The sequence below is a fragment of the Columba livia genome, chromosome 5 (genome assembly GCF_036013475.1).
Source record: "Columba livia isolate bColLiv1 breed racing homer chromosome 5, bColLiv1.pat.W.v2, whole genome shotgun sequence".
NCBI lineage: Eukaryota > Metazoa > Chordata > Aves > Columbiformes > Columbidae > Columba > Columba livia.
Genome location: NC_088606.1, coordinates 12,679,195 through 12,705,985, shown reverse-complemented (window position 1 = coordinate 12,705,985; position 26,791 = coordinate 12,679,195). Strand labels below are relative to the sequence as shown.

Genomic DNA, 26,791 nt, shown 5'->3' with positions numbered 1-26,791 from the left:
GTTGGAAAAGTCCTAGTTTCCCTTCAAAACATGCATGCTCAGTCTCCAGTATTTTGGACTAAAAAATCTCATTAAAGAAGATTTTTATTAAATCTACTTCAAGTCTGTGTCTCCTTTCAAAACAGACATCTAAATATGTATGTGTGTATATACATATATATATAGGCATTCATACCTACATAAATGGTACAGCAGCAGAGAAAGCAAAACCACAGGAGATAAAACCTCTAGATTCCCTCTGCTGATTAACCACAATAAGAAATTTCAAAGGCTATCCATCCACTTTATCCCTTAGTTCTCCACCTGTAAAATAAGAACATGTGTCTGTCTCAAAGGAAAGAACTTTACGAGCATTGCATTACTAGGAGTGTTTACTAAAGCTGATCAGTAGGAAATGGCCACCTACTTTCAGCACAAAGGAAAACTTCAAGCAATAATGTAAAGCTACAGTGAAGTATGCTAAGGAGAGGATTATTATGAATGTTTATAGGATCTGGAGTGAGAGAAATCCATGGATGTTTTACAAATAATTTATTTTCGGTCATATTAAAACTGTTTCCATTAATATATTGGTCCCAATAAATGAAATGCATGGTACAAAGAATTAAGATAAGAAAGTACTTCTTGGGCAGGTATAGACTTGTAGTACTGCCAGGTTTGGCCTTACTATAATGCAAATGCATCACTTTTGCAAAAACAGAAGGCAAATAAGGGCCTTTTGGACTATATCTACCTTCCCAAAGTAATCTGTTGTGTTCCCAATAGAAAGATATTCTTTAAGCATTTTTTAAGTCTTTTTTTTTTTACCTGTAACATAAGTTGCATGCACATGCATCTTCTTTCAACTGATATAATTTACTATTTGTGACATCCCAAGAGTATTTTTACACTATTTAGATTTTAAAGTAACATTAACAGGAAAAAATAAATTGTGTGTCTTTTATGTATATCTTACCTTTACAAATGTAGAAAGAGGGTAGAGTTCCCCATGTGTGATACTCCATGTTTTTGAAATTACAGCCCTTAGAGATTTGTTTGGCATTAAATTAAAACCACTAACAAATCACTAGTGGTAAAACATTGCATGAATATTGTTTCTTGCAAAATATTGGAAATAACTATTGTAGCATTACTCAACAATTAAGCAACCTCTGTTTACTGTAAGTATCAGCTCCTTGAACAATGTGTCCTGCATACGTAAATTCATTCCCTTTGGATCCAAACTCCCAACTTCTAACACTTGGATAACAAAAGTAAAACAAAAATATATGAACAAGTCCTCTTGCTAACTGGTCTAATGTTCATAGCTGGAAGAATCTGCTTACTTCAAACAAATAAATAAAACATGCTAAACAGAACCATGCTTATTTTTCAAATCATTCCATGCAAACTGTTCTAAAGGATACATTTCATTCAGTGAGAAATATGATTCTGTTTTTGTTGTCATATACATCTGACAATCAAACTACACAGTCATTTCTCTTAGAACGTTGTCGATCATACATCCCAGCATCTCATTTTGGTCAATGCAATTCCTATTTGAGCAAAAGAGGGTTAACATGTTCCTATACTCTCTCCATCCATGATGTAAATAATATACTGGGAAAGTAACTGAAAAACTTGAAGAATATCTTCAATCATTAATTAATTCAATACTGTGACGGGTGAATATAAACTCACTATATTTCTTTCCTTTTCCTCTATACAGAACTAGATTCAGCAAGCTAAACTTTGGCTCTTCTTGGAGGGCAGGATCAAAACTAGGTTTGGTTCCATACTCTCTCTAGCATACTTCTGTAGTTACGTACAGTAAATGGAGACAAGCTTGACTGGTAACCTTAGTCCGACTTTCTCATTTTCCTCTCTCAGGTTTTTGTAAAGATGGTTTTCATAAAGATGGGTTGGAAGAAGTCTTCTGGACTGAAATCTTTCCAGTTCAAATCTAGCCTTACAAAGGAGCTGATACTAGCTCTACTCTGAGTTTCATGTTCATTTCTAATGATTCTTTCCCATTTAATTCAAAATGTGTATTGTGACAAATAAACAAAAAAGAAGAGGTGACATTTTATACAGATGTCTTCACATTTTTCCCTTTTCTTCTCTCTTTTAAACCATGACTACATGTAACTTATCAAATACAAAAGCACAAATCTTAGAGGAGAGCTTGTTATTTAATTACTTCTCCTGTGGTTGAAAACTAACATACAGAAAATTAATTTAGATCCTACACTAATCCCAGAAGCTTAACAAAACTGGAATTTGGAAGGGAGCACAACCATCTTCATTGTAAACTGAGAGCAAAGAATGTCACAACACATTTAGCACATACTATGCCAGCAGTAGTAAAGCAGAGATGGGAGTTAGCACCTGCTTAAGAAGAGAACACGCATACTAACTCTGGGAGTTAGGAGAATTTCCCACTAAACTACACCATATAGAAAGTAGGTCACTTTTACTCTTTTGAGAATGAGGAAAATAAATAAAATTCTGAATTATATATGAACCATTACATTTAATTTTCTTCATCTCCAGCAGCTCCCAGGAGCCTTGCAGATGGAAAAATCTGGATTTTACGACTCTGGCAATTATAGAAGTTAATACCATAGAGTTCTCTGTAACTATTTGCATTATAGCTAATGTCTGTCAACCTTTGTATTTTACTCCCCTTTACATTTCTTCCTGTACCCCTTGAACCTGATTTAGCATTTGCCTGTAAAAGTTTACTGCAGATATAACTTGGCGCACAAACATCTTACAAACAGGCTTCAGCTAAAGTAAATCTTGAATATATCTGCAATTTAACTTATTTTAACTCTCTTGACAGGTGTTCAAATATATGAGGGGTCTTATTAAAATTAATAAATATTATTGGCTCAACTGCTACACCCAGAAACCTGGGAAAACTAAGTATCTTCCCTGAGTGACCTTAACAGCCAATTGTTTTCTATTCTGAAACATGATGTTTATACACAAAACAAGCAAAATTTATGTGGGGAAAAGTAGAACTGCAACTTGATAACTTAAACCAAAAAACACTGCCATCTGTAAACAAGAATAGCAAAGATATCTGATAGTACCATTGAATATAGGAGTTGCATTTTATTGAGTGTCAAGTAGTAGGTGAAATGTAAAAAACTGATTACAACACTTCCATGGAACAGAAGAAACACTGGAGGTCAGCACCCAAAACAGAGGCCTAGAAAAAGAACCAATTACTGCAATTTTCCTTGGGGACTAAGAGCAAATTCAGGGCAATGACCATTGTTCAGTGGAGCTACGCACAAAGGACAAGAAAGGGCAAAAGTAAAAGCACACACACAGCAGGCAGCAGGAAAGTCCCAGGGACAACCAGCGAGCATGTAGGATGATTTTGGTAAAGAAATTAAAAAAGAAAGAAGTGGTCAAGGTAGACCATTGTCCGAGGAGAGTATTAAAGCAGTGAGCCTCTCATGTTTATTTCTTACAGTATTCAGGGAACGGGAATTCATAAATGTAGATGGAATTGTAACAAAGAATGATTACATTTCATCATGAATTTGCAAAAGCATGGTTCAGGTATCAACTCATCACTCAGGGTTAAAAAGAGTGAAAAACCCTCAAAACAGTTCAGTGGCCTTGCATCTGAGTCACACCTCTCCCAGCGCAAACACCTTTGTAACAGCACCTCCCTTTCACCTCTGAGTACCACATTACTGCCAGCATAGCACTAGAGTCCAAAGGCATATTTTGGAAAGTCTGTTCCCATGGGAAGTGCTTCCATGGCATGGTGTTGAGGCTTTGCTCCACAGTGAGGCCAGAGAGAAGTCAGTGGCACTGGTGCTGAGAGGGGCACAAGTGTAGCATGGCAGCCTTGATGCCCACTCCAACCCTGTCAGCCATCAGGGCTCACTCCCACTTTCTCTACTCCTTGCAACCTTTAAAAGTTAATAGTACCAAAGGCCTTAAATGTAGTCTTTGCCATCTGGGGACACTGGTTTGCCACAAGGCTTCAGTTCTGTTACAGTTCTCTCAATCTAAAGTCGTTCTACTTAAGAGATGTGGTATTTTCTCATGTTACTACTCAGCATGTGGCATATGGAAGATGACAGCAGAGGTTAATCTTGTGAGATCCACAATAATAAAGAGAACACAATTTACAAAGAGGCAAAATATGGTCAAGAAACAAAGGAAATCATCAGCATGAAGTGATGCCAGCTACCAGGAATGGTGGATTTCCATACAAAATCGTTATGCAGGCATTAAAACTGTGAAAGTAAGAACTGAGCCTCCATGCAGAATTTATCACAGAATCACAGAATGGTTGGTGTTGGAAGGGACCTCTGGAGATCATCTAGTCTAACCCACCTGCTAAAGCAGGTTCACCATAACAGGTTACACAGGAATGTGTCCAGGCTGGTTTTGAATGCCTCCAGAGAAGGAGACTCCACAGCCTCTCTGGGCAGCCTGTTCCAGTGCTCTGGCGCCCTCAGAGAAGTTTCTCCTCATATTCAGATGGACCTCCTGTGCTTCAGTCTGTGCCCACTGCCCCTCATCCTATCTTTGGGCACCACTGAAAAGAGTCTGGTCTAGACATCCTCCCTTCAGATATTTGTAAGCACTGATAAGATCCCTCCTCAGCCTTCTCTTCTCGAGGCTGAACAGACCCAGCTCCCTCAGTCTCTCCTCATAGGAAAGATGCTCCAGATCCCTAATAATTTTTGTAGCCTGCCACTGGACTCCCTCCAGTAATTCCTTGTCCTTCTTAAACTGGGGAGCCCAGAACTGGACACAGTACTGCAGATGTTGCCTTACCAGGGCAGATTATAATGGCAGATGAGAAAAATCATTGCTATAACATTGGGCCAGGGATAGGGAGGCAGATAATCAGGACACTTCTCTTGGATTAATGCCCCAAATGCTGGAACAGATCAATAGGCCAGGAAAGAACAGTAGACAGGAAAGTGTTTTATTTTGCCCTTACCTGAATAAATGTTTATAGGGAATAGTGAGAAAAAAAATGTTTATACTGCAGAGCTCACATTCTTGGAACCCATATGCAATCTCACAAGGATTATTTTTAAGGCAACAGACCTAGCCTTAGGAGCATGCCACTCATTGAAAGGGCAGCTAAAGTGAGCAGTGAAAGGAATGTAACAATAATGTATTGGTACAGAACAAGTTCCCAGACTCCAAATCAAGCAAACAGTATGAAGAGTGCAGGTACCATACACTCTAGATGTCATCAAACACATGGGCTACAGACAGCAATTTGACAGAAAAATTAATGGACAGCATATAAGCTGCAGTGACAGAAGCAGAGGAAGCAGAACTAATGTATCTTCATGTTCCACTGAAATGCCAGGAAAAAACACCAGCAACTATAATTGCTGTTTCTGAGATCATTTGGAAAGACCTCCTCTGAAGGGAAAGCAACCTGCAGTGTCAGTTAGCAGATGCAGAGATTCTTTATGTATATTTTTTACACAGAAAGGCAGACAGACACTCAGGTACCATTTTTTGCTGTTATTATTAAATCAGCAATCAGTCCAAATCAAACTAGACCACAAGAGCCACCTGCATTTCAATTCTAGCCACATAATGGATTAGCAAGACCAGGTGCTGATTAGGTGCAATAAAACTGTTTCAAGACAAATAGACCAAAGAAAACTGTTGATAAGAAGCTCATGAAATAAGTGATAATACCTCTTGGATTCAGTAGCAGATGACAAGACTGCATTTTATTTAAAAGGGATTGGATTCAGTAGCTGACACTAGGAAATGGATAAATACTTCACAACTGAGAACAGGCATGCCAGACATAATTCAGGAAGCACAGTTCTTGCCAGAGATAAATTCCAGTTCTCAGTGTATATGATGCAGCATGAGGTGTGCAAAAATTATTGTGATCTTTGTAACAGAGGGAGACTTCGCAGCTTTCCTCAATCCCAGCTTCAACTGGAAACAGATCAGAACAGACCCACTCAATGTTATTGATGCAGGCTCCACGGGCAAACTACACCATTGCAACCTCTGGGAGAAAGACCATCTAAAGGACATTCAGACAAGAAGTCTGATTTGGAAACTGAAAGTTTGGCACAAGTAGCAGACTGTGCTCAAATTGCTACTTTGTTAAATCTCTCATGCTGTAGTCCTTAAAATTCACATTTTCAGATCTTATTATGCAACTACTGTAGTCAGAAAGTTGACATTAAAAGAAAGGCATGGTCCATATATTTTACATGTCCCCAAAATATCAGAGTTTGAAGGCAACACATATCACACAACTCACAATAAAGATAGTAAGTTTGCAGCTGTAAAATCTTAAACTTGTTCCGCCTTGATCCTGATTTAATGTTGAAATCTTGCACCACTTCCTGTGTATTAATATTGTTTATTAAAAAAACCCCTCTTTGTGATACAATCCTTTGTTCTTGAAGGTATCTTCATGTTTTCAGTCACTGCTTGTGAAGACAGGAAGCAGAAGCAACATATCTTTACTTTCCTATGGGTACAAGCATATAGGAAAGGGTCCAGATATGAAGCTGTGCTCTTGTTTTCCTCACATAATTATCTGTGACAGATGACCACCATGTGAAAATAATGAATAATTCACTTAGAGCTTAACTGCTGTTCAAATATTACTTAAGTAGTACTCAACTGATTTATGATATCAGCTAAGCCCCACAAGTGATAAATGTTGCATATTACAAGCAGACCAGATCGGCCAGATCACAAGCTCTGAAAGAAACTTCAGTTTTCCCCCAATAGCCTCAGAGGTTTGGAAGATTAGTAATACTTGCATATTATACATAATATTTTCTTCTGAAGAATTTCAGTAGCTCCTCAGCACAGACTAAACCCTTCAGTCAAGCCAGCAAGCACGGCAGGACAGTGTAAAGAGAGGTGAACACTTCTGTCCAAGCACATTCCACTGTCATTTTGCTTGTGAGTTCTTTGGTCAAAATGACACCCCGTATGAAATGATATGCTGTATACTTCTGGTGATGGGCTTTCATTAGCTTCATGTATTGAAAAAAAATGAAAAATGTATTAGCTGTTTAAAATTAGTAATAACAATTCTGCCTTCTCCCAATCTGTTGAACACTGTATAAAAGTCACAGCCCTGCTGACATCCACAGTTTTTGTTGCCTGTTTTACACAGCTGAGTACAGATAGAGTGATTCATGACAGCCAAATTCTGAGATCAGGCTCTAAGCAACTATGACATCAGATGCTGCCAAAAGACATTTGATTCTTCTATTGTGAAATGTCAGGTTGGTTCTGGGACATGGTGAGAAGCCAACTCCAGTTTGGAAAATTCTATAGGGAGCTATTGTTTGATACTAAATACAAGATCATCACTCCTGTGCTGCTGCAAATCACAGGGCATCCAAGGGCACATCTGACACTATCACCGCTTTCTACTGTGTTTGCAAAATATTGCAATGAAGCTTCATGCATCCAAAATACAAAAAGCTCCTATAAGGAACAGAGACCTAGAACTCATTGTCAGGAGCATGAATTAAGAAGCTGAATCTCGCAAGGAAAAACAGCCTTTAGACATTTTTAAGAAGAGTTTTGTGCTCTGCTGTCTTCAACATCTTGGTTCCCCCAAACCAAGAAATCATCATGTCTTCGAAGTATTTTCTCCTGCAAACTTCTGACATTAGAAAAGCCAAAAGACATTGGAATTTGAAGGTGTCATTATCATCAAGGTAATCCTAGTGCACAGGTGCTTCCTATTTGCTCAAAAAAGCATGTGGCAGAAGATACAATGGCTTTGTTCTTCAACAGTGGTCCCAGACAATAAAAAAATCAAACTGAGACATCAAAATCAAATTTATCTGAAGTAAAAAGGTGACAGTGAACATAGTCTGGGATTCACTGGAAAAGAAGCTGCTGAGATTCTTTTCTACAATTCACTTCAGTCTTGTGGCCTTTCCAGATTTAGACTGACAAAGCATGTCTGACTGTTGTTATCCCACAGATAAAGCTATCTTCCACAAGTAAAGACAGAGGTCTGGATGGAGTTTGCCATGGTATAACGAGGACAGAGTAACACTGAGGCATGGAATAAATTCTCACCTGTACCAAGGGGTACCCCTACATCTTTCATGAAAAAGGAAGAACAGAGTTAAGAGTCTACAGATATCATCTGTCTGGACTTCTGTAAAGGCTTTGTCATGGTCCCCCACTACATCCTTCTCACGAAACTGGAGAGATACAGATTTGATGGATGGACTGTTCAGTGGACGAGGAGCTGGCTGGACAGTTCCCTCTAGAGGATAGCAGTCAATGCCTCAATGTCCATCTGGAAATCAGTGACAAATGGTGTCCATCGGGGGTCCATATTGGAACCAGTAGTGTTTAATATCTTCATCAATGACACAGGCAGTGGAATTGAGTGCACCCTCAGCAAGTTTTCAGATGATACCAAGCCAAATGGTGTTGCTGACATGCCTGAAAGATGGGATGCCATCCAGAGGGACCTGGACAAGCTGAAGAGGCATGCCTGTGTGAACTTCAAGAGGTTCAACAAGGCCAAGTGCAAAGTCCTGCACATGGGTTGGGGCAACCTGCAGTATCATTACAGGCTAGGGGATGAAAGGATTGAGAGCAGCCCTACCAAGAAGGACATGAGGGTGTTGGTTGGTGAGAAGCTCAACATGACCTGGCAATGTGTGCTTGCAGCCCAGAAGGTGAACTGTATCCTTAGCTACATCAAAGGACTTGTGGCCAGCGGGTCAAGGGAGATGATTCTGCCCCTCTGCCCTCGTAACGCTCCACCTGCAGTACTGCATCCAGTTCTGGAGTCCTCAGATAAGGTAAGGACCTCAGAAAGATAAGGATCTATTGGAGCAGGTCCAGGACCATGAAAATGATCAGGGTGCTGGAACACCTCTCCTATGAGGAAAGGCTGAGACAGTTGGGGTTCTCCAGCCTCAGGAAGGCTCCAGGGAGACCTTAGTGTTGCCTTTCAATACTTAAAGGGAGTTTATAAGAAAGATGGGGACAGACTTTTTAGCAGGGCCTGTTGTGATAGGACAAGAGGCAATGGTTTTAAACTAAAAGAGAGGAGATTTAGACTAAACATGAGGAAGAAATTTTTTATTATGAGGGTGGTAAAATACCGGCCCAGGTTGCACAGATAGGTGGTAGATGCCCCATCCCTGAAAACAATCAAGGCCAGGCTGGATGGGGCTGATATAGTTGAAGATGTCCCTGCTCATTACAGGGTGTTGGACTAGATGAACTTTAAAGGTCCTTTCCAATCCAAAGAATTCTGTGATTCTGTGATTCTATGATTCTATTCAAAACAACTTAGTATTGCCAGCAAACTAAGATACTTCAAGAGTTTCTTCCTCTTATTTCCAGACCATTTATTAATATTGGCAACATTGCAGGCCCCAAGATAAATCCCACTGAAATTTCACTGGTAACCTCCTTCCTCTGTGAAAACTGGCCATTTATTGCTGACTTCTGTCTTTTTCTTTATCTTCTGACTTCTTAGATCCTTTAAAAGATTTTGGAAAGTTATAAACCAAGTTGGTTATATCAATCATAATCCCTTTATCCACAAGCTTATTGGCTTCTCCGAAGAATGTTACTAGATTTGTGAGGCATGACTCCACCTTTACAAATCCATGTTGATTCTCTGCCACCATACAATATTCATTCCTGTGTCCGCTTGTTCTTCAGAACAAATTTTTACACAGAACAGTAATCCAGCTCCCAAGTTTCTCTAGAATCCTTTGGTGAATATCATATATTGCTGTTCATTATTTCTTCAGTAAGCAACTATACCAAAACCAGCACTATGGAATCTAATAGCATCTTCAAAACAATGAGCTTTGAGTTCCCAAGTCCTTACACAATCACGGTTATGATTACAGCCACGTAACCAATAGCTACAGCAAAACCTATCACAAATTTAGTGAAACAGGTGTTCTTATCCCTGATGATCATGAAGAATCCAACAGGACATTGACTTCTTCAAGTTTTATTTTCTACACTCACAAGTTAAATTAGTTCTACCTAACCTAAAATGTAATTGTAAAACTAATCCTTACAGGAAACTGTGAACACGAAATATCAGCTGTTTGTATCATTCCTCATCTAAACCTTCAGGTCAAACCTTTTCCTTCCCCAAACATGAGATAAACCTCAACTATAACTCTACTTAATATATGAGCTGTGAACTAGTTCTTGCTGCTAAAATGCATTTAGGGCACCAGCTGTATCATCACCAACAGTCTTTCTAAACTTCCACCCTTCCCACTCAGGTGAACAAACTCCATAAGAAATCTGAATAACAGCATTTGCCCTTCATAATACTAATGTGCTTCTTACCCTTGAAGTCATTGCAGACCCAGAGACAACCTAGGCTCTGTTGAGCATTTTCTTCTCAATTCTACTCATGTTTTTAACCAAAAACTGAAATGTAACCAAGTGACTATTTCATGAAGAAAAATGGAATGAGATTCATTAGCAAAGAACATTCTTTCTATTCTCTGTTGGTGCTAAATAACCCAACAATTTGCTTGGGTGATGAAGCCTCCCTCTTTTAGATCATAATGATACCATAAACCTAGCCCTAATATTTACTAATTCAAAGTGACCAACTTATATAGTAAATCCAAATACAAGGCATTTGTTCCAATTATGCAAACTTTCATCCTAGCTCTGCCAGCCTCGCAGGATGCAAGAATAAAAAGGCTTCCTACCTTCTTTTCTGAAAACCTGACTCAAGCCCTAGCCCTAAAATTATCATGCACTGTAGAGTGAGGATGAATCTGTGCTGGAATACCTAATATGAAGCATATGCTCCTGCCTACGCCATACTACTCTCTCTGACACATTTTTTTCCAGTTCCTTAGCCTTACCCCAAACCTTCCTTAAATGGAAGGTGTGTCCAGGAATACTGAAAATAAAACATTTGTTTATGACTATACCAGCCACCTTCTGAATCCAGCAATACATCGGACTTGATACAGCCTTCCTTTCTGAAACCCTAGCCCTACTTTTTGCCAGTTCCTACAGAAAATTAAAGATATTCAGCATTCTTATTCCTGATAGTCATATGGATCTGATATTAAAAAAGGTTCTCAAGATTTTTTTTTCATATTTCAAATCTAACCATAAGGTTACCTATACACAAGTGCCCTACAGGTAAAGTGAATGCATTCCCTCTTCCACTCCTGATGGCCAGGCAAGTATCTTACTATAAGATGAGCTTTTCAAACCTTAAAACACAAAACAAAAAATAAATAAATAAATTAAACCAAATTTTAATCCAATCTACTGTCTGAAAACCAGTACTCCAGAATAAAGTTAAAGAATTGGTGTATTAAACGGTAGTGGCTATTAAAAGGACTCTTCCAAAAGATTAAAGAGAAGTTAAAGAACAGTATTAAGGCACCAGGCCAGGCAAAACTCTTATTATAAACACATTGGCCAATGTTTATGACTAACCTTTAAACACTGAAATAGCGTTAAATACAGAACAAGCCATAAATAAAGATAATGGTTGTCCCATGAAACTCACCATCTAAAAGAGGGTCTTGAAGGAGACAGGATGCTGTGGAAGGCTTAAAAGATTACACTAGCAATGTGATTTCACAATGTGGAAGTCTGCCTGGCCCACTTGATTAAATAAACATTGGGAGTAAAGAAAGTATTTCACTGATATTGCTAAGTATTAATGTGCCTTAAAAAGACTTGGTTTGAATGAGATACTAGGATCTGGTATATCAAATTCAGAGGTTAGTTTGCACTTTGAGCACTCGGTAGGCAATCAAAAGATAAGATAGAGTGGGATGTGAGAACCTCAAGTGTTACCTGTGTCTTTACTCATTAGATGAAAAAGAGGTATATTATGTTCAGCAACAGAGTTGTGGCACGTATACAGCCAGATTCAGCTATGTTGCCACATTATTCTGCCCTGTACATCCCACAGTGATGATGGAAACAACTGACAAGGTGGTTGTAAAAGACTGACCAGTCTTTTACTCTGACTGGATAATACCAACTAAGTATGTCTGCCATCCTAAAAATGTCTGCTTTCAAAGGGATTTTAAAAAGCACTAAAGATGGCACAACACATTGTCTGTAGGTAAAACTGCAAGCAAAATTTTGGAAATTTCTAATTGAAACTATGGCTACCAGGATGCCATCTAGCAATTACTCCATGCTAACTCAGGTGGCAATGTAACTTTAAAATGTGGATGAATTACAGAGAAATATATATATATAACTAATGTTATCTTTGCATCAGCCTCTTTCTCTGTAGAATTAACATTTTTCCCTAAGATGTGTGTGTGCACTTTATCACACATACAATAATTTAGAATAGTACAAAAAAAGTAAAGCCAGATTCAACTGGAAAGACAAAAATCCATCCAAACCACTTACACTGAAACACTCAGCATGCCCTGCAAGAACACATTCCAGGGTCTTGTCAGGAAAATAAGCAATTTGTTACTGAATCCAGCCCTTAGGTATCTGAACAGAACTTCAGATTTCAGAAGTCAGTTCTGTGACTTTCTTTCACAGGTTAAAAATACTTGTTAAAGCCATCTATACCGTTGCTAAGAGAAATGACATATTTGGCAAGAAAATGTGAGTGACAGCTGGATATTCTTGAAGATAAAGTAGATTTGTCTTACAGGTTGTTTTTTGGTTTTTTTTATTTACTTCAGAACCTTTAGTAATAGTTACCACTAAAATTCAAAGTCTTATATAACACAGATTCAGTATGCACTCACCAAAAGTACTTCCATATCTTCTTCTGAATCTTCCTATGAAGCCCCAGCAGATGAGATTGAAATACATGATTTAGATCTAACTTTTTAAATCCTTTGCAGAAATGTAAAACAAGAATCTTCCATTTCACATATGGATTTAAACACAGCTTTCCTCCTGCAACAGAGAACATCGAGACAGATTTTCAGCTCTTCACAGCTCTCTATGCCAGTGTGCTTTGTGTGTTAGTCATTCAGATTGCTCTCAACATACACTGGAATAAGTGAGCTGGGATTTAGGTCTTATCAGGCTCAGCTGATGGAAGAACATTACTAGAAACCAATTCCACAGGTCATGAATTTCTATGAAATCCTTAAGAAAATGAAACATCTGTCTTTTCTGCACTGTTTGGAAAAGAAACGTGATGTTATTGAAATATTTTATATTGTTAAATGGTACTATAGAAATATGCAGACAATAACTCAATAGAAATGAAATTGTTACTTCAAAACTCTAAGCTGTGAAACAGTGAAGTTCTAAACTGTTCCTTGACTAGAAAATCGTAACTATTCCCATCAGTTTCTCCTGAGTTTCCTCAATGGCTTATGAGCGGCCTGTTGGACTAGATCATGGTTATGTACAGTACTCAGAAGCTCAAGAGCAGTCCTGTAACTGGGTTCTTAGCACTTAGGCCTCAGAGAGCATTTCACCTTCTTTAAGTGTTATATATATTTTTCTAAAAGAAAAAATAAAAAGGCCTTTATATACTTTTAACAGAAAAAGTGGAGTATTACCTGGGATTTTCATGCACTCAGATGCAAAACTTCTTTAAGAACCTGTGCACTAGTTGTAGACATGACCTCAGCTAACCCAAAGAAAGCCACAGGCACGTCTCCTTTCCTTATTGGCAGCTAATTTAATTGGCAGGTTTACAATGAGCACTTTTGTTTGCATCCTAAACATGCAGAGCACAATTAAAATGTTTAATACTTTCATCCTGAAAGTGTGTCAATTAATATGTTGGTTTTTGAGTTTTGGTTTTGGTTTTGTTTTTTAATAGGCCAAGTCATTACACATTTAAATAACATAATTCAAACACTTAAGGAATTTGTTTTACAAGGACTCAAAAGGTTCCCCATTTAACATTATATGGATTTAGCTCGGTTTAAAAATAGACATTTTGTTTGTTTTCCATTCAGTTTTCTACTATTTGGTGCTCTCTCCTTGCACATGTAGTCTCTGAGTATTTTACTACCCCCTACCGTATGGAAAGAAAACTGTGCAATACTCTGCTGTGGACTATATGCTGCTAACACTTTTTAAGACCCCATCAGCTGGAACACCAACGGGATGGATTTGGAGTCTTTGGAGCTAGAGGATCCTGCTTGAGTTGTCACATGAAGTTCCTAGTGGCTATGGTGTGGATAACTGAGAATAAAGTTTTCTTGACAACTCTGTGATAGTAAAATGTTCCTGGAGTAGCATGGTTACTGGGTTTGTATAGTGCATATCATCATGTTTCCAAAGCAACCAAAAGTGCTTTGCGAAGCAATGAGTCAGATCCTGGTTGTGCAGTAACCACACACACGGATTTATGTTTTCAGGAACTATGTGTCCAAGAGCAGCATACTGTTATATAGGTCTCTGGCACTAAACAGGTTGGGTAGCCACTGAATCAGACTGAACACCTCTAAAGCCATGTGAGCAACATTCAGTGTACTACCATGTACCAGCACAACACACATAATATTTATTCACTTGGACTACTATGTGATGGGAAGAAACTCCCTACTCTCACCTCAGCTGAACCTCACTGCCTCTCTTGGTAAAGGGCATAACACTAAATTGCCTACCACACTTGCAAAAGAAAATGCACATTCCACTTAGAGTTTGTAGGTCAAATAAAGTGCACACTCAAATCTTGCTTGCCCATCATCAGAAGCCAGAGCTGATCATTTCTCTTTCATTTTCTTCACAAAGTGTTTTGCCATCAAATCTCCTTGTTTTTCTACCATCAGTCCCCTGTCCTGGAAGAAAATGGATTTAAATTTGTGCTCAGTGGTATTTTCTCTCCTACTGCAGTTCATACTGGGTTAACCTGATGTTCACACTAGGTGAACCTGTTTTAGACTGGGCATTCCCTGATGTTGATGGTTGGTGGCTGGTCCACCACAGCCCTGCCCCACCCGCCCTGCTGAGAAGCAAGGTGGTCTGCTCCCTGGACTCCACAGCTATTTGTCCCAGCCATGCCACCTGGGAGGTAAACCTGGCTTCTTCAGTGTTTCCAAATTCACTGGGACTCTCCCAGAACAAGTTATGGGATTTTTAGCCCATATCTTGTTGAAGACATCACATACCTGTTTTCTTTTCTGATTTGGGATGCAAAATATAATAATTAGAAATTGCAAAATTGTCTATGAAAGAGGAAGTGCATTTCCAACACAGTTATTTACCATTGACTGAAAGGGTGGTTTGTACAGCCTGGCTGATAGTCTTGAGAACAATATTTTAGGAATACTTTTCCCACATTAACTGCAGCACCCTTGAAAAACTGTTTTTTTAAAGGCAGTACATGTTGGACTGTAATCTACTGTTAGGCTCAAATAATGGTCATTTAATATGTGTATTCCCAGCAGCAGAACAACTCCTAAATGGGAAGTCCCAGAGTTTCAATCCAATCTCTTGGTCCACTGGGGAAACGACCTGCTCCAAAACTTTTGCTGGCACCAGTCATTTCCTGCCCTGTGCCAATGCTGATGCCTGGGCCAACATTTTGCAGTGATTTTTCCAGCTCTGTTTGCAGTCTAACACTTGCCTGCACATGCGGCAGCCAGCGGTTTGGCATCGCCTGTTCTTCCCCTCCACCTTTGACAACAGACTTAGGCAGAAATCAAAAGGAGCCACTTACAATCACTTGTTCCTTTGGGTGAGCATGGACCTCAGTCCATAAATCATTTATATTGCTTTGGCACAGTGCTCCTGTCTCTGATCAAACCACCACCCTACCACTGTCTCTTCAGCACAAGCCATTAATAAAGGGTAACCAGCAGTACTGGCATGTTGATTCAACCACTGCAGCAAAACGACCTCAGCAGGTAGAGACAGACAGCACTCCAAATTCCATTTCGGTCCCCAAAAAGGAACTGATAATTCTTGGCTATTGGGTCTTCCAACGACATTCAGCACTCAGTGATGGCAGTGGATGATAAAGGTGCAACAGACAGAGGCTATGTAACATATACTATGAAAGAGATGAATTAGCCAGACAGTTTTACACAGCCAGCTCTTTGTAACTCTAATCATATCCAGAACCAGCTACTTCTCTGAATTTCTATTAACAATTCTTTTAAGAAATAATGCATTTGCCCATATTTTGTTATTATGTCAAATACATTACTTGACTTTTTTTTTTTTTTTCAAATTTTCAGCTATCTCTAATAATAAAGTTGCCTTATTCTGTCTTCATTTAATTCACTTCCCATTTCAGGAAAAAAAAAAATCAAGACTAAACATCTACCAAATGCAATTCCTCTGCAACTGAATGTGACGGATGGTCTGAGAAGCACATAAAAATTAAACAAAAAGTGCATTGTTCCCTTCCAGATTTTTCAGCTGGTGTAAATCAGCATAGTTTCATTGATGCCAAGTTACAGAGATGTACATCAATTGAGAATTCTGCCCTTCATCTTTAGAGAGAGATATTTTCCTTGCAGTTTAGGTTCTCTGCCTTTTCAGGCTCATGAAAACTCCAGCCCACTTTCCTCACATGCTTTGCATATCACCATATATTATCTCCATTTTGGTTAAGTTCACTACTGCTCCTAATCTGAGAAGAGGTCCTGTAGAGAAGGCACAGAACAGATGTAATTTGTCAGCCACTCTATCCCAGACTCCGCCTGGCTGAGATCCAGACATTGTAATTACTCAGTGTTTCAATTTCGGATTTGTGAAATACATCCTTAACAAAGAAGAATATGGATAGGCTTTGTGCACCCCTGCTTGTCAGTTGATCAGATGTCATGATGTTATGAAACTATAAAAACATAGTATCAAAACTAATTTATTCAAATTTAATTTAAAATGCAGTCTTAAAGGGACTACCATTTTCCATTCAGTTTCACCCTTCTAGCCCCTTTATTTCCTCTCCCACCAACTTGAAGGATCTGGTATCCTCTTCCTACCACCTGGGAAACTGCAGGTGTGAGAGGGAAGGAGCCTTTACAAGGTTAAACCCCAAGCCTGCCAGGCTCCTAAAGCCTCTTGCTCAGGCTACTCAGCCTCATGCGCAGGCAGAAAAGTACCTGCAGCCCAGACTGCGGAACACATGTCTGGATCACCAATTCACTTCTTGACTTCTCCAAAGAAGCTGGGAGAGAGCCAGCTCTTAATCATTCATCTCTGAAATGCTGCCTCCAGAATTTTTCCCCTCACTTGCTGTAGCACCATTGGTTGTTTGTCTTCCTTCATCCCGCCCTGCTTCCCTCCCCATGATCCTTTTCTGTTATTCCTCTCCCCCATCTTCAACCACAGCCCCTCCCAAACCAGACTAATGAAAGCTTTGTTTTCATTATATAAGCCCAGTGTATAATCAAATAACAAAACTGTGGAACTGACAAGACATGTGTCTACCATCACCCCATATCCAAACACTGAGGTCTGAGCTTGGCTCAGGCGTCTCTGAAAATGCCAAATGCAGATTTCCACAAACACAGAGAAATGGATCTGTAGCTGCTGTAAACAGAATAAAGGTGCATTGTTTAAAGCTACTTAGCAAACGCACACAGTAAATTGTAGATGCCTTGAGAAGTAAGTTGCAGACTTCAGCCTGACAAACACGCACATGTTTAACATTAAGCAAGTGAGAGTCCCACCTTTAAACAGGATACTCACAAGCTCAAAGTCAAGTAGCAGCCCAAGTTCTTGAAGAAGTCTCAGTCTTGTGAGCTCTTTTTATACTGGAAAGTGGTCCACATTTAGCACTGAGATATCTCTGTAATAATTCAAATCAGGCACTGCCAGACAGGCTTCTTTTTCTGTTTTGTTTTTGAGGGTGACACTATAAACACATTACGCTTCCCTGTAACTGAATTTGACTGGTTTACTTAGGTCTACCAGTGCAAGCAAAAACAGAACAGAACCTAAAGGATCATCAGGTCTATGCTACAAGAAAAAAAAAAAAAAAAAAAAAAGACGTAAAATGTCAGGATATCTTGCAGACAGTTTTGAAAAGGAAGGTTAGCTTCATATGGCAAGTACTCAGTCCTGCTCCTGCTCAGACCACACACAAAACAAATGCAAAGTCACCTCTTGTCCTGAGGATCAGACAGTTGGACAACAAAACACACTGGCAGCCCCCAGGAAGCCCTTCTCAGTTGTCTTCACACCACAGTGATGTAACATCCAGTTTGCGAATTAGCAGAAGCACAAAAATTGCATTCTCACCTGCAGAAGTGTCTGGCATATGCTGAGCTCTGGCTTGGTGCAACTGCATTGGTCATGGCAAGTGAGCTGGGGAGTTTGCAGCTAGCCAGGGCATGTTTTCATCAGAGCAGAAGACTGAACTGTAGACATGTCAGGATGAGAAAAAGCAATGCAAAATAAATGAATGGTGGTGGCGGTGGTGGTGGTAAAATGAAAAGAGAAATACGGAAACAAATTAATAGAGAACAGGAGAAGTTTAAAACATCAGCTTTCTTCAATTTCTTAATTAGCACAATTCTCTCTGGGTTTGAGGTGTCACTGTTGGGTTTTGTTTCGGCTTTTTTTCTTTTTTTTTTTTTTTAATGTTCTTATGTCTAATTTTGTGTCCAGAACAATCTTCTATATGGTAATAAAACACTTCTCCATTGTTCATTCCTGAAAATGGTAACTTGATTTTTACAGAAGGAAGGGTACAGCAAGAAGCATAACTCTCATTTCACAACAAGTAAAACTCTCCCACTGGGTCTCTGTTCATGATAATATACTATGTGAAAAAAAGGACTACAAACACATTGCTAGCAGCATAATAAATAGCATGTGCAAAATGTACAGTTTAGTAAATACACTACAGGGACTACTTAGAGAGTCTCTTCCACTCCATAACCATCATCAACCGTCTTCTGTGGTTTGGCACATCAAATATTTGCTATGTGCTTTACCATTTTAAAAGCACTGCAAATCCTTGGCTGGACACCAAACAAATGCTGTACATTACTTTGTCAATTGTTGCCTTGTATATTCAACTTCTGACCTTACCTCCCCCTACAGTTCAATGTGTAGAAATGCCAATAAAATAAATGATGTTTATTTCCAGTGGCTTTTATTATTAAATAGGTCTGTCACACTGACAAACCAAATAATTTCTCTTTAAGGGGAAGTTCCAAAGGAAATCTACACCATTAGGAGACAAGGACTTTGGAATTATATTTGAGAATCACTTCTGTTGAAGAACTGTTTTGCAAAATGTGCTAGCATGTACAGCTCCACAGTCTGAAGAATAATATGGTACTTTCTGCACTGCTGTGGAAAGGTAGACATACAAGAGATCCTTAAATAGATCATTGAGGAAAACCACGCTATATACCAATTAGTAAATGTGACATCACTAAATATACATGTCCCATACCTGATGAGATCATATCTGTAATATTGTGTCCAGTTCTGGGCCCCTCAGTTCAAGAAGCACAGGGAACTGCTGGAGAGGCTCCAGCGCAGGGCAACAAAGATGATTAAGGGAATGGAGCATCTCCCTTATGAGGAAAGGCTGAGGGAGCTGGGTCTCTTTAGCTTGGAAGAGACTGAGGGGTGACCTTATTAATGTTTACAAATATATAAAGGATGAGTGTCAGGAGGATGGAGCCAGGGTCTTCTCAGTGACAACCAGTGATAAGACAATGGGTAATGGGTAAAAACTGGAACACAGGAGGTTCCACTTAAATTTGAGAAGAAACTTCTTCTCAGTGAGGGTGACAGAACACTGGAACAGGCTCCCCAGAGAGGTTGTGGAGTCTCCTGCTCTGGAGACATTCAAAACCCACCTGGACACATTTCTGTGTAACCTCATCTAAATGTTTTTGCTCCAGCAGGGGGATTGGACTGGATGACCTTTCGAGGTCCCTTCCAATCCCTAACATTCTGTGATTAGAAATGAGACTGCTAACAAGGCTGCAAATTGTGATATCATGCATGTGATGGCAGAATGAAGAATAATTGCCAGCTTACTGATTACAATCTAGAAGTCAGGAGTGATCTACCATAAGTAGGAACTAGATACTGAGATGATGTCAAGTGTCCCAGGCTCTGATCAGTAATAGGTGACTGGAAAATGTACTGGAGGGTGATTATGGTTCCATCCACACATCCAATTTCTTATCAGCACATCTGATGTTTTCTTACCAGCTCTAAAAGACTTCCTCTGCTGGCCTGGCCTGGATTCAAGCTGGAATCTGCAACAAGAAGATTCTTTGCTGGTACAAGCAAATCTCAAATTTTTCAGTCCATAATTTTTTTTAAGAAAATTTATGTAAATAATAAGAATGAATTATCAAAAATTTAAGGTGTTGGTACGAAGAGGTATATTTGAAATTAAAAAATACAATCCAGGTTTTAATCTGAAAATTATATCAGGAAATCAAAACACACACGGCATACATAAGGATGATACAAGGACTATTATTATTGCTATTATACGCCAGTCATAATGTCCTTAAAAAACCTTGTCAGTTCTCGTGCATTTGAGTTCCTATGGAAACCATTTTAATTAAGTATTGGTTTTAAAAAACTGTTGTTTAGCATATTCCAGTTCCTTCAGGTCGTTTGGTTTTGGGTTTGTTTTTGGTTTTTGTTTTGTTTTTCTGAGCTACACTATCATCTAGTAATAACAGCTCCGATAGTTCATCACAAACATTTCAAATTTTGCACTCGCTTATCAAAGAGGGCACCTCTAAGTATTACATTAGCAAAGCCTTTTACTTCACCATCTTGAAATGGCATCAGTGAAGAATACATGTTCTAGGGCATCTATCTGTCTTTATAGTCAATCCCAGTCTTTCATCGGAAAGTGCATCCATAGTTAGTGCATTTCTGGAGCATTTAAATTATCCCTATCCTATGTGACATAACCTCCTTCCTAAAGGTCAGGAGAAATGTAAAGTCTCTCCTTTCCTTCCCCTCAGACTGTATTTAGATCTGCACAGACAACTGTATATTTGTTGAAATAACTCCTTGTAGAAATGTGATCAACTCTATTTACAGATCGATGCATATGCACTGAGGACAGACCCTAAGTCTTGGTTTCAGTTATTTAACTCAAGGAAAGTAGCCACTCTGTCACTGTTTCTTTAGCAGATTGGTTACAAATGGTCTCTAGCCAATGCTGAACTGATCCAGTTTGAGGATGGATGTTAAGTCCAGACATTTCTTTCAGGAGACTGTTTTCTTCTGTGCCAGCAACTAAGCTTTCATCTCCGAAAAAATATGTGAAAGTCAAGTTCAGTGTTGCAAGGATAAGTTATAAATTCAGAACCAACTATTACCTGACACTGCAATGCATGACTGAAACTGCAAAAAAAAAAAAAGCACGAATAGCTTTTGAGAAGTAGAACTTGAAAGTCACCCCAAACTGTTAGCACTGAACACTAATGATGCTCCATGTCTAATGAATATTGTCTGTTATGTCTCCTACAATTAAATATGTCTTAAGCATGTTACAGTGACGTCCACATTCTTTTGAGAATGACTTCTTGTTTCAGTGCCTCAGTATGTAAATAACTATTCAGAATTACTGTCAGCTGGAAGGTAGCCCTCAACCACTTACTAGCTTCTCTACAGTCCTTCTGCAGGCAATTTTCTAGAAAGGCTTTTGGCTCCCCAAAAGTCTACAGTCTTAGTTAAGAAGTAGCAAATATAACAAACAACATGAGAATGCAAAAAGTAACAAAAAGAAAACTTTGAAGACCACTAGATTTTGACATCCAAAAAGACATCTGACTGTATAACACAGGCCACAGAGTTTCATCCAGGTACTTTTGCACTGAGCCATAACATTTCTGTTTGAATAAAATATATCTTCCATAAAGGCATTTAGTCTTATTTAGAAATGTCAAGAAAGAGAGAGAGAATTCACTTCTCTCCTCGGTAGTTTGTTCCAGTGGTTTACGCCAACAACATTTCCAGAGTCTACAGAATGAAGAGACGTTTTCTGCACTTATATAATTCCAACACTCATCTACACAGACATAAATTCATTAAAGTCAACAGACCTCAGTCATCACTGATTTAAGCCAAAAACTTTAAGTTCCATTGACTGACTCTACTTTGAATATCACAGAACATTTTTTTCAAGACAAGAACCCCAAAGATGTTTACTTGTTTGACAGAGAAGAGGAAGTTGTGTACCAATTTCTCTTACTACACTGATTCTACTAGATAAGGACTCAAGAGGTTTGGGTGTGCAGACAGCATGGCAAGTGTGAATGCTCAAAAAATGAACCAAAAAGATATGGCTGTCCCTCACTGGCAAACAAACTCATGATGGGTCAAGTACAGCTGGGAAAGAAAGTCAAACATTTATTAAAGAACTGGATGATCTATCAACCCGCTCATCTAGGTGAACTGATTTTGCATTGCCTTCAGCATTTTCTTACTACCACAGCCGTCATCCATTGCATTGTAAATATGGATTTCACAGTCTCTGTGGATGTTTGCAATAAAGCTGTTCCAGTAAATGGATGTATGGGGTGAGGTCATCACAGTCACAGTCAGCAAGAAGCCTTAGGCAACAACTCAGAGCTATCGCTACTGCAAGTAACTCCTGCCACAAAAACCGTTACAGTGGCAGTCAACTTCTGCTTGTCTTTCACAGATGGTCATCTGAAAACAAGTAGAAATGGCACTGCTTTCCTGTAGAGAAGCCCAGAGCTTCTCAGCCAAAAGCTTTAGTTCAGCTGAGAAGGCGAAAAATTGCCTGGTACTTGAAGGATGTAAGAATAGCAACAGAGGGAAGCAAAGGCTCAAGAGCAAGAACAGGTGGAATGAAGAAGAGGACTGTAAGGGAAATTAATCTAAAAACTTAGGTAGCAGGTAATGTCACTTTCATCTAAGTTAGCCTCCCTGTAAAGTACCCTCTTATAGGCTACAATATTTTTGCTATTGAATTATGTACAACAGGGGTCTTTCTGGAGTACAACACTGCTAGAAGGTGTACTACGTCTGAGTTCATGGAGAAAATTAATAGGGAGACCAATATTGCAAACACAGGCTCCACCCTGTCTACCATGGAAGTAATATTATTAAGCATTTCTTCTGGCACCTCATAAAACTCTTCTGCTGGGAATGGGCCTGGGGAGAGCAACTTTTAACAGCTTAGCTGCCACTCTGCAGAGTACTTCTGACCAAAAATTCAAAGAATCTCTTGCACAAGCTAAATCACACTTTCCCATTCTTCTGAAGGGCAAACCTTAAAAATCTTCATATTAGGACTGGTCTTTGTCTACACGTTGGCATTAAGCAGAATAGGAGGAAAATCCTGATGTTAAATGTAAAATTGGTACTTGGAACTCTAGAAATTTCCTTGCCATTTTACCTTTAGACACAAGATGGCAGCAAGAAATTCATATCAAGCATTTGCTCCCATTAACTCAGCATTACCTGGCAGTAAATGTTAAGTATGAGAGCTTTGTTATTGCAACTGTTTGATGGCAGTGCACACAAATACACCTACCCTCACACTGTTCTCCTGTCAAACATGACCCTGAACTCTGCTGTTAGCTCTAGTCATAATGCCCAAATACTTATTGCGTTGGGTACGCAGCCAGACAAAAGTACTTCTATGGCCAATGCAGAGGTGTAAGGTGTGCTAAAAACAGCCCTTCTATTGGCCATACGTCAGTAGAAAACTGATTCATTAAGTCCTACTTTATTATGTCGCCTTTTCTTCCTATTTGTTCTGGGTTTTTTTCTCGTACCTTTATTCTTCCCTAATGTGATATTTTTCCTTTCCTATAGTTTTAGCCTTTATGATCTGCAGTCTTTAGTAGCCAAATCTGATTCTTTCTTTTTTCATTTCCCCCATCTATGATGTTCTAGTATTCATTTGGTTCAAAGTACTTTACTTTAGAACTGTTCAGGGAAGACTTTGCAAGTTCCTAAATGTTCTTTGTCAAGATGTTTTGCCCTTTAAATTCAAGGGAAAAGTGTTTTTTGTCATTACAGAGAAACTTTATCTAATTTTCCCTGTTGATAAGAGAACAGTGGAAAAAATCAGATCCTTATTCTACATCTCCAAAGTTCCTTAGCATTTTTGGAACATTCACAATTTATGCTGATATGAGAAACTGTTCCAAAGATTCCTCAGATCAAAGCAGTGCTCTAAAATTAGAGGTTATGAACCAAGCTTGCCATGTACAACCTAGATCAGACTCAGATACTCCACAGATAAAAGGAAAACACATATAATACATACAGACCACAGTGCCTTATATGAATTTGAAGGACAAAACAAGCTAAAGAGGACCCAGACCATACCATTGGAGCTGGTACACTTCTGGAGTAATGTTCATCATGTTCCAAGTATGACAGAGCTGCAATGGCATCACTCCATCTAATGTTGAAGTAACACGACTAAAGCACAGTGAGAAAAAAATCTGTAATAAAAAACTGTAATAAAGGTACCCATATATACATCTATTTTTATCCATTCACTTCCTATATGGATTAAACTTCCTGACAGAGAACACACGAATTTTATTATAATTATATAGTCCTTAAAGTGATGTATGCCTATCTATTTTATTGCATATTTACATTTGTCTTTTTTAAAATCATTTTCTTCAGACTGTTACCAACTGGTTTTTTTTTAAGTCTCTTGTTAAGACAAAATTGTTCAGATCGGTCCAAAAATGCACACTTAATGCTTTAACATCTCAGAACAAATATATTCTGCTTTGTAGCAGACATTGCACTTAACACTGTAAGGACACACAGGTATTATAACATCTTGTTTGGGACACATGCGACATACAAGTATACAGAAAATTTGGCCCTCTAGCTAAAGCTTGTTACTGTTTTTCCCCTTAGAAATACATATATTAAAAAAAAAAAAAAAAATCTCATAAGATTAATGAATATTCTCTTTGTTAAAAACTTCCATATTCTCTGTTCAAAAGGAACAATTTCCAGCTAGTAATTAATCTTCATTACAGTTCAAGGACATTAATTATTTACTTACAATCTTGGTATGCTGGAGATTGAAAACACATTTTTATCAGGATAAAAACAATAATGAGAGGGGTGGTGTGGTCTAAAAAGCTCAGGTGAAATTCTTAAAATAACCACAAAAAATGTGTTTGACTATTTTCTCTTATTAACATTGAAGTTTTCACTGGACTTTAGTATGTCTGTGTCACCCTAAATAAACCTGTAATTACCCCAAATATTACCTTTTGTTGTTGTTTTTGGAAGCAGTCTCAATGTTCCCATTAGTACTTAGAAAAGGTGCTGCATCACATTATTTGTTTTGATGGAAATCTATTCTTCTTTTCCTTGGAAATATTATTTCTAGCACAGTATTTTAGAGATTCTGCACTTACTCTATTCACTAAATTCTCAAGTGCTTTTCATTTGACCTGCTTCTGAATAGCTGAAGCCTGAATTGCGTGTCAAACATTACCATATAGCAACTCCTATTTTAAGAACATTTGTTTTTACCTGCTATGTACAGAAATCAAACACTGCCAGAGCAAAAGTCCCTCTCAGCAATCTAAATACAGCAAAGAAGTTCCCAGGTCCAAGAATTCATGCTCCTGTTGTCTTCCTGGCAGGACAGGCAGATGTTCTCATGACCTTAAACCTTCACACCTTCCTCTGGTAAACTACAGGCAAAAAATGGAACCACAGATGTCATTTTTATTTGTCATCAATGGGAGACAAATCCTAGCAGTTCCCATAAATTGCTGCCCAGTTCTGGGGACACCAAGATTTTTGATTAACCTCCTTAAGCTGCAGATCATGCAAGGAGAAGCACAGACCTGCTGCAGGGATGTCTCACCCAGGATAACTCTCAGACAGTCAGCTCTCCCCTGCTAAAGCACAAAGCAGTGGGGCAGAGAAGAACCAGGGCCAAAAGATTCAGTCAGTATCACATCTGCTCGGAGAGATGCCCAACCCATTCTGCACTTAGTACAAAGCCATCCTGCACTGGAGTGAGTAGATTTGAATTGGAACAGGATGAAGCTATAAATTACATAATTTATAAGATCAGCCAAACAATGTAAACTTGACAGTCTCTTTCCCTTCACATATATTTTTAAATAAATTCACCTTGGATATTCTCAGATATTGTTTATATGTGCTTCCCATGAACACTCAAGCAATAATATGGTACAAATGCTGCATATAATTGAGCTTCTGACCTTATGCACCAGTGTTCGCAGGAACTACATGATGAAGAACAGTGTCAGACACTCAAAAGTTAGTAGCAGCAATGGTGTTTACTGTCTACCAGAAATTAACCAATTAGTTAAACTCCAGTTTCAAATTTATCCAAGTCAATATTCCCAGGGAAATTATCAATATCAATCAATTTTACAGTGATTTTCTGATTATAAAAATTTGTTAAATCTGAATAATGAATAATTCAAAGTAATTGCTTTGTTCTACTGAAGTAAAGTGAGAATCTACATTTATCAAATAAATTATTCATTGCAAAATTACTCATTCTCTTCTGCCAATACATATCACACAAACAGACTCAATTACTAGAATTACGGCTTGAGAAGAAACCTTGCCTGATCTTAGCTTCTGGTTTCAGCAAAATCACTTAGTCAAATACAGGACCCCAGCATAGACACTATCAAAGAAAAGAAATGTAATCTGAAGAAACCACTTAACCTAACAATACATCTTAAAATAAAAACAATTAGGCAACTTTAAAAAAAAATTAATGATATGACACCATTGAAATAATAGACTGTTCTGGAGATATTTGTTATAAAGTATAAATATTGTAGGCACAACATTTTTGAAAACTGGTAAGAAATGTTGCAAGAAGTAAGAGCCTCTAATTTGGACTACAGTCTGAGTTACTTGAAAA

At 38.5% G+C, this 26,791-nt stretch overlaps 1 protein-coding gene across 1 annotated transcript in view; it reads right to left on the bottom strand.

Annotated features, from left to right (window-relative positions):
• LOC135579658 (protein enabled homolog) overlaps nucleotides 1–26,791 on the bottom strand; it is a 182,100-nt gene that overhangs the window by 20,487 nt on the left and 134,822 nt on the right. Inside the window, exons 3-5 of the mRNA XM_065065806.1 lie at nucleotides 20,098–20,147; nucleotides 18,163–18,281; nucleotides 12,744–12,897 (exon numbers count right to left, since the gene is read on the bottom strand). Coding sequence (XP_064921878.1) covers nucleotides 18,244–18,281; nucleotides 20,098–20,147 — 88 coding nt within the window. The 3' untranslated portion in view covers nucleotides 12,744–12,897; nucleotides 18,163–18,243. The remainder of the gene's footprint in view (nucleotides 1–12,743; nucleotides 12,898–18,162; nucleotides 18,282–20,097; nucleotides 20,148–26,791) is intronic.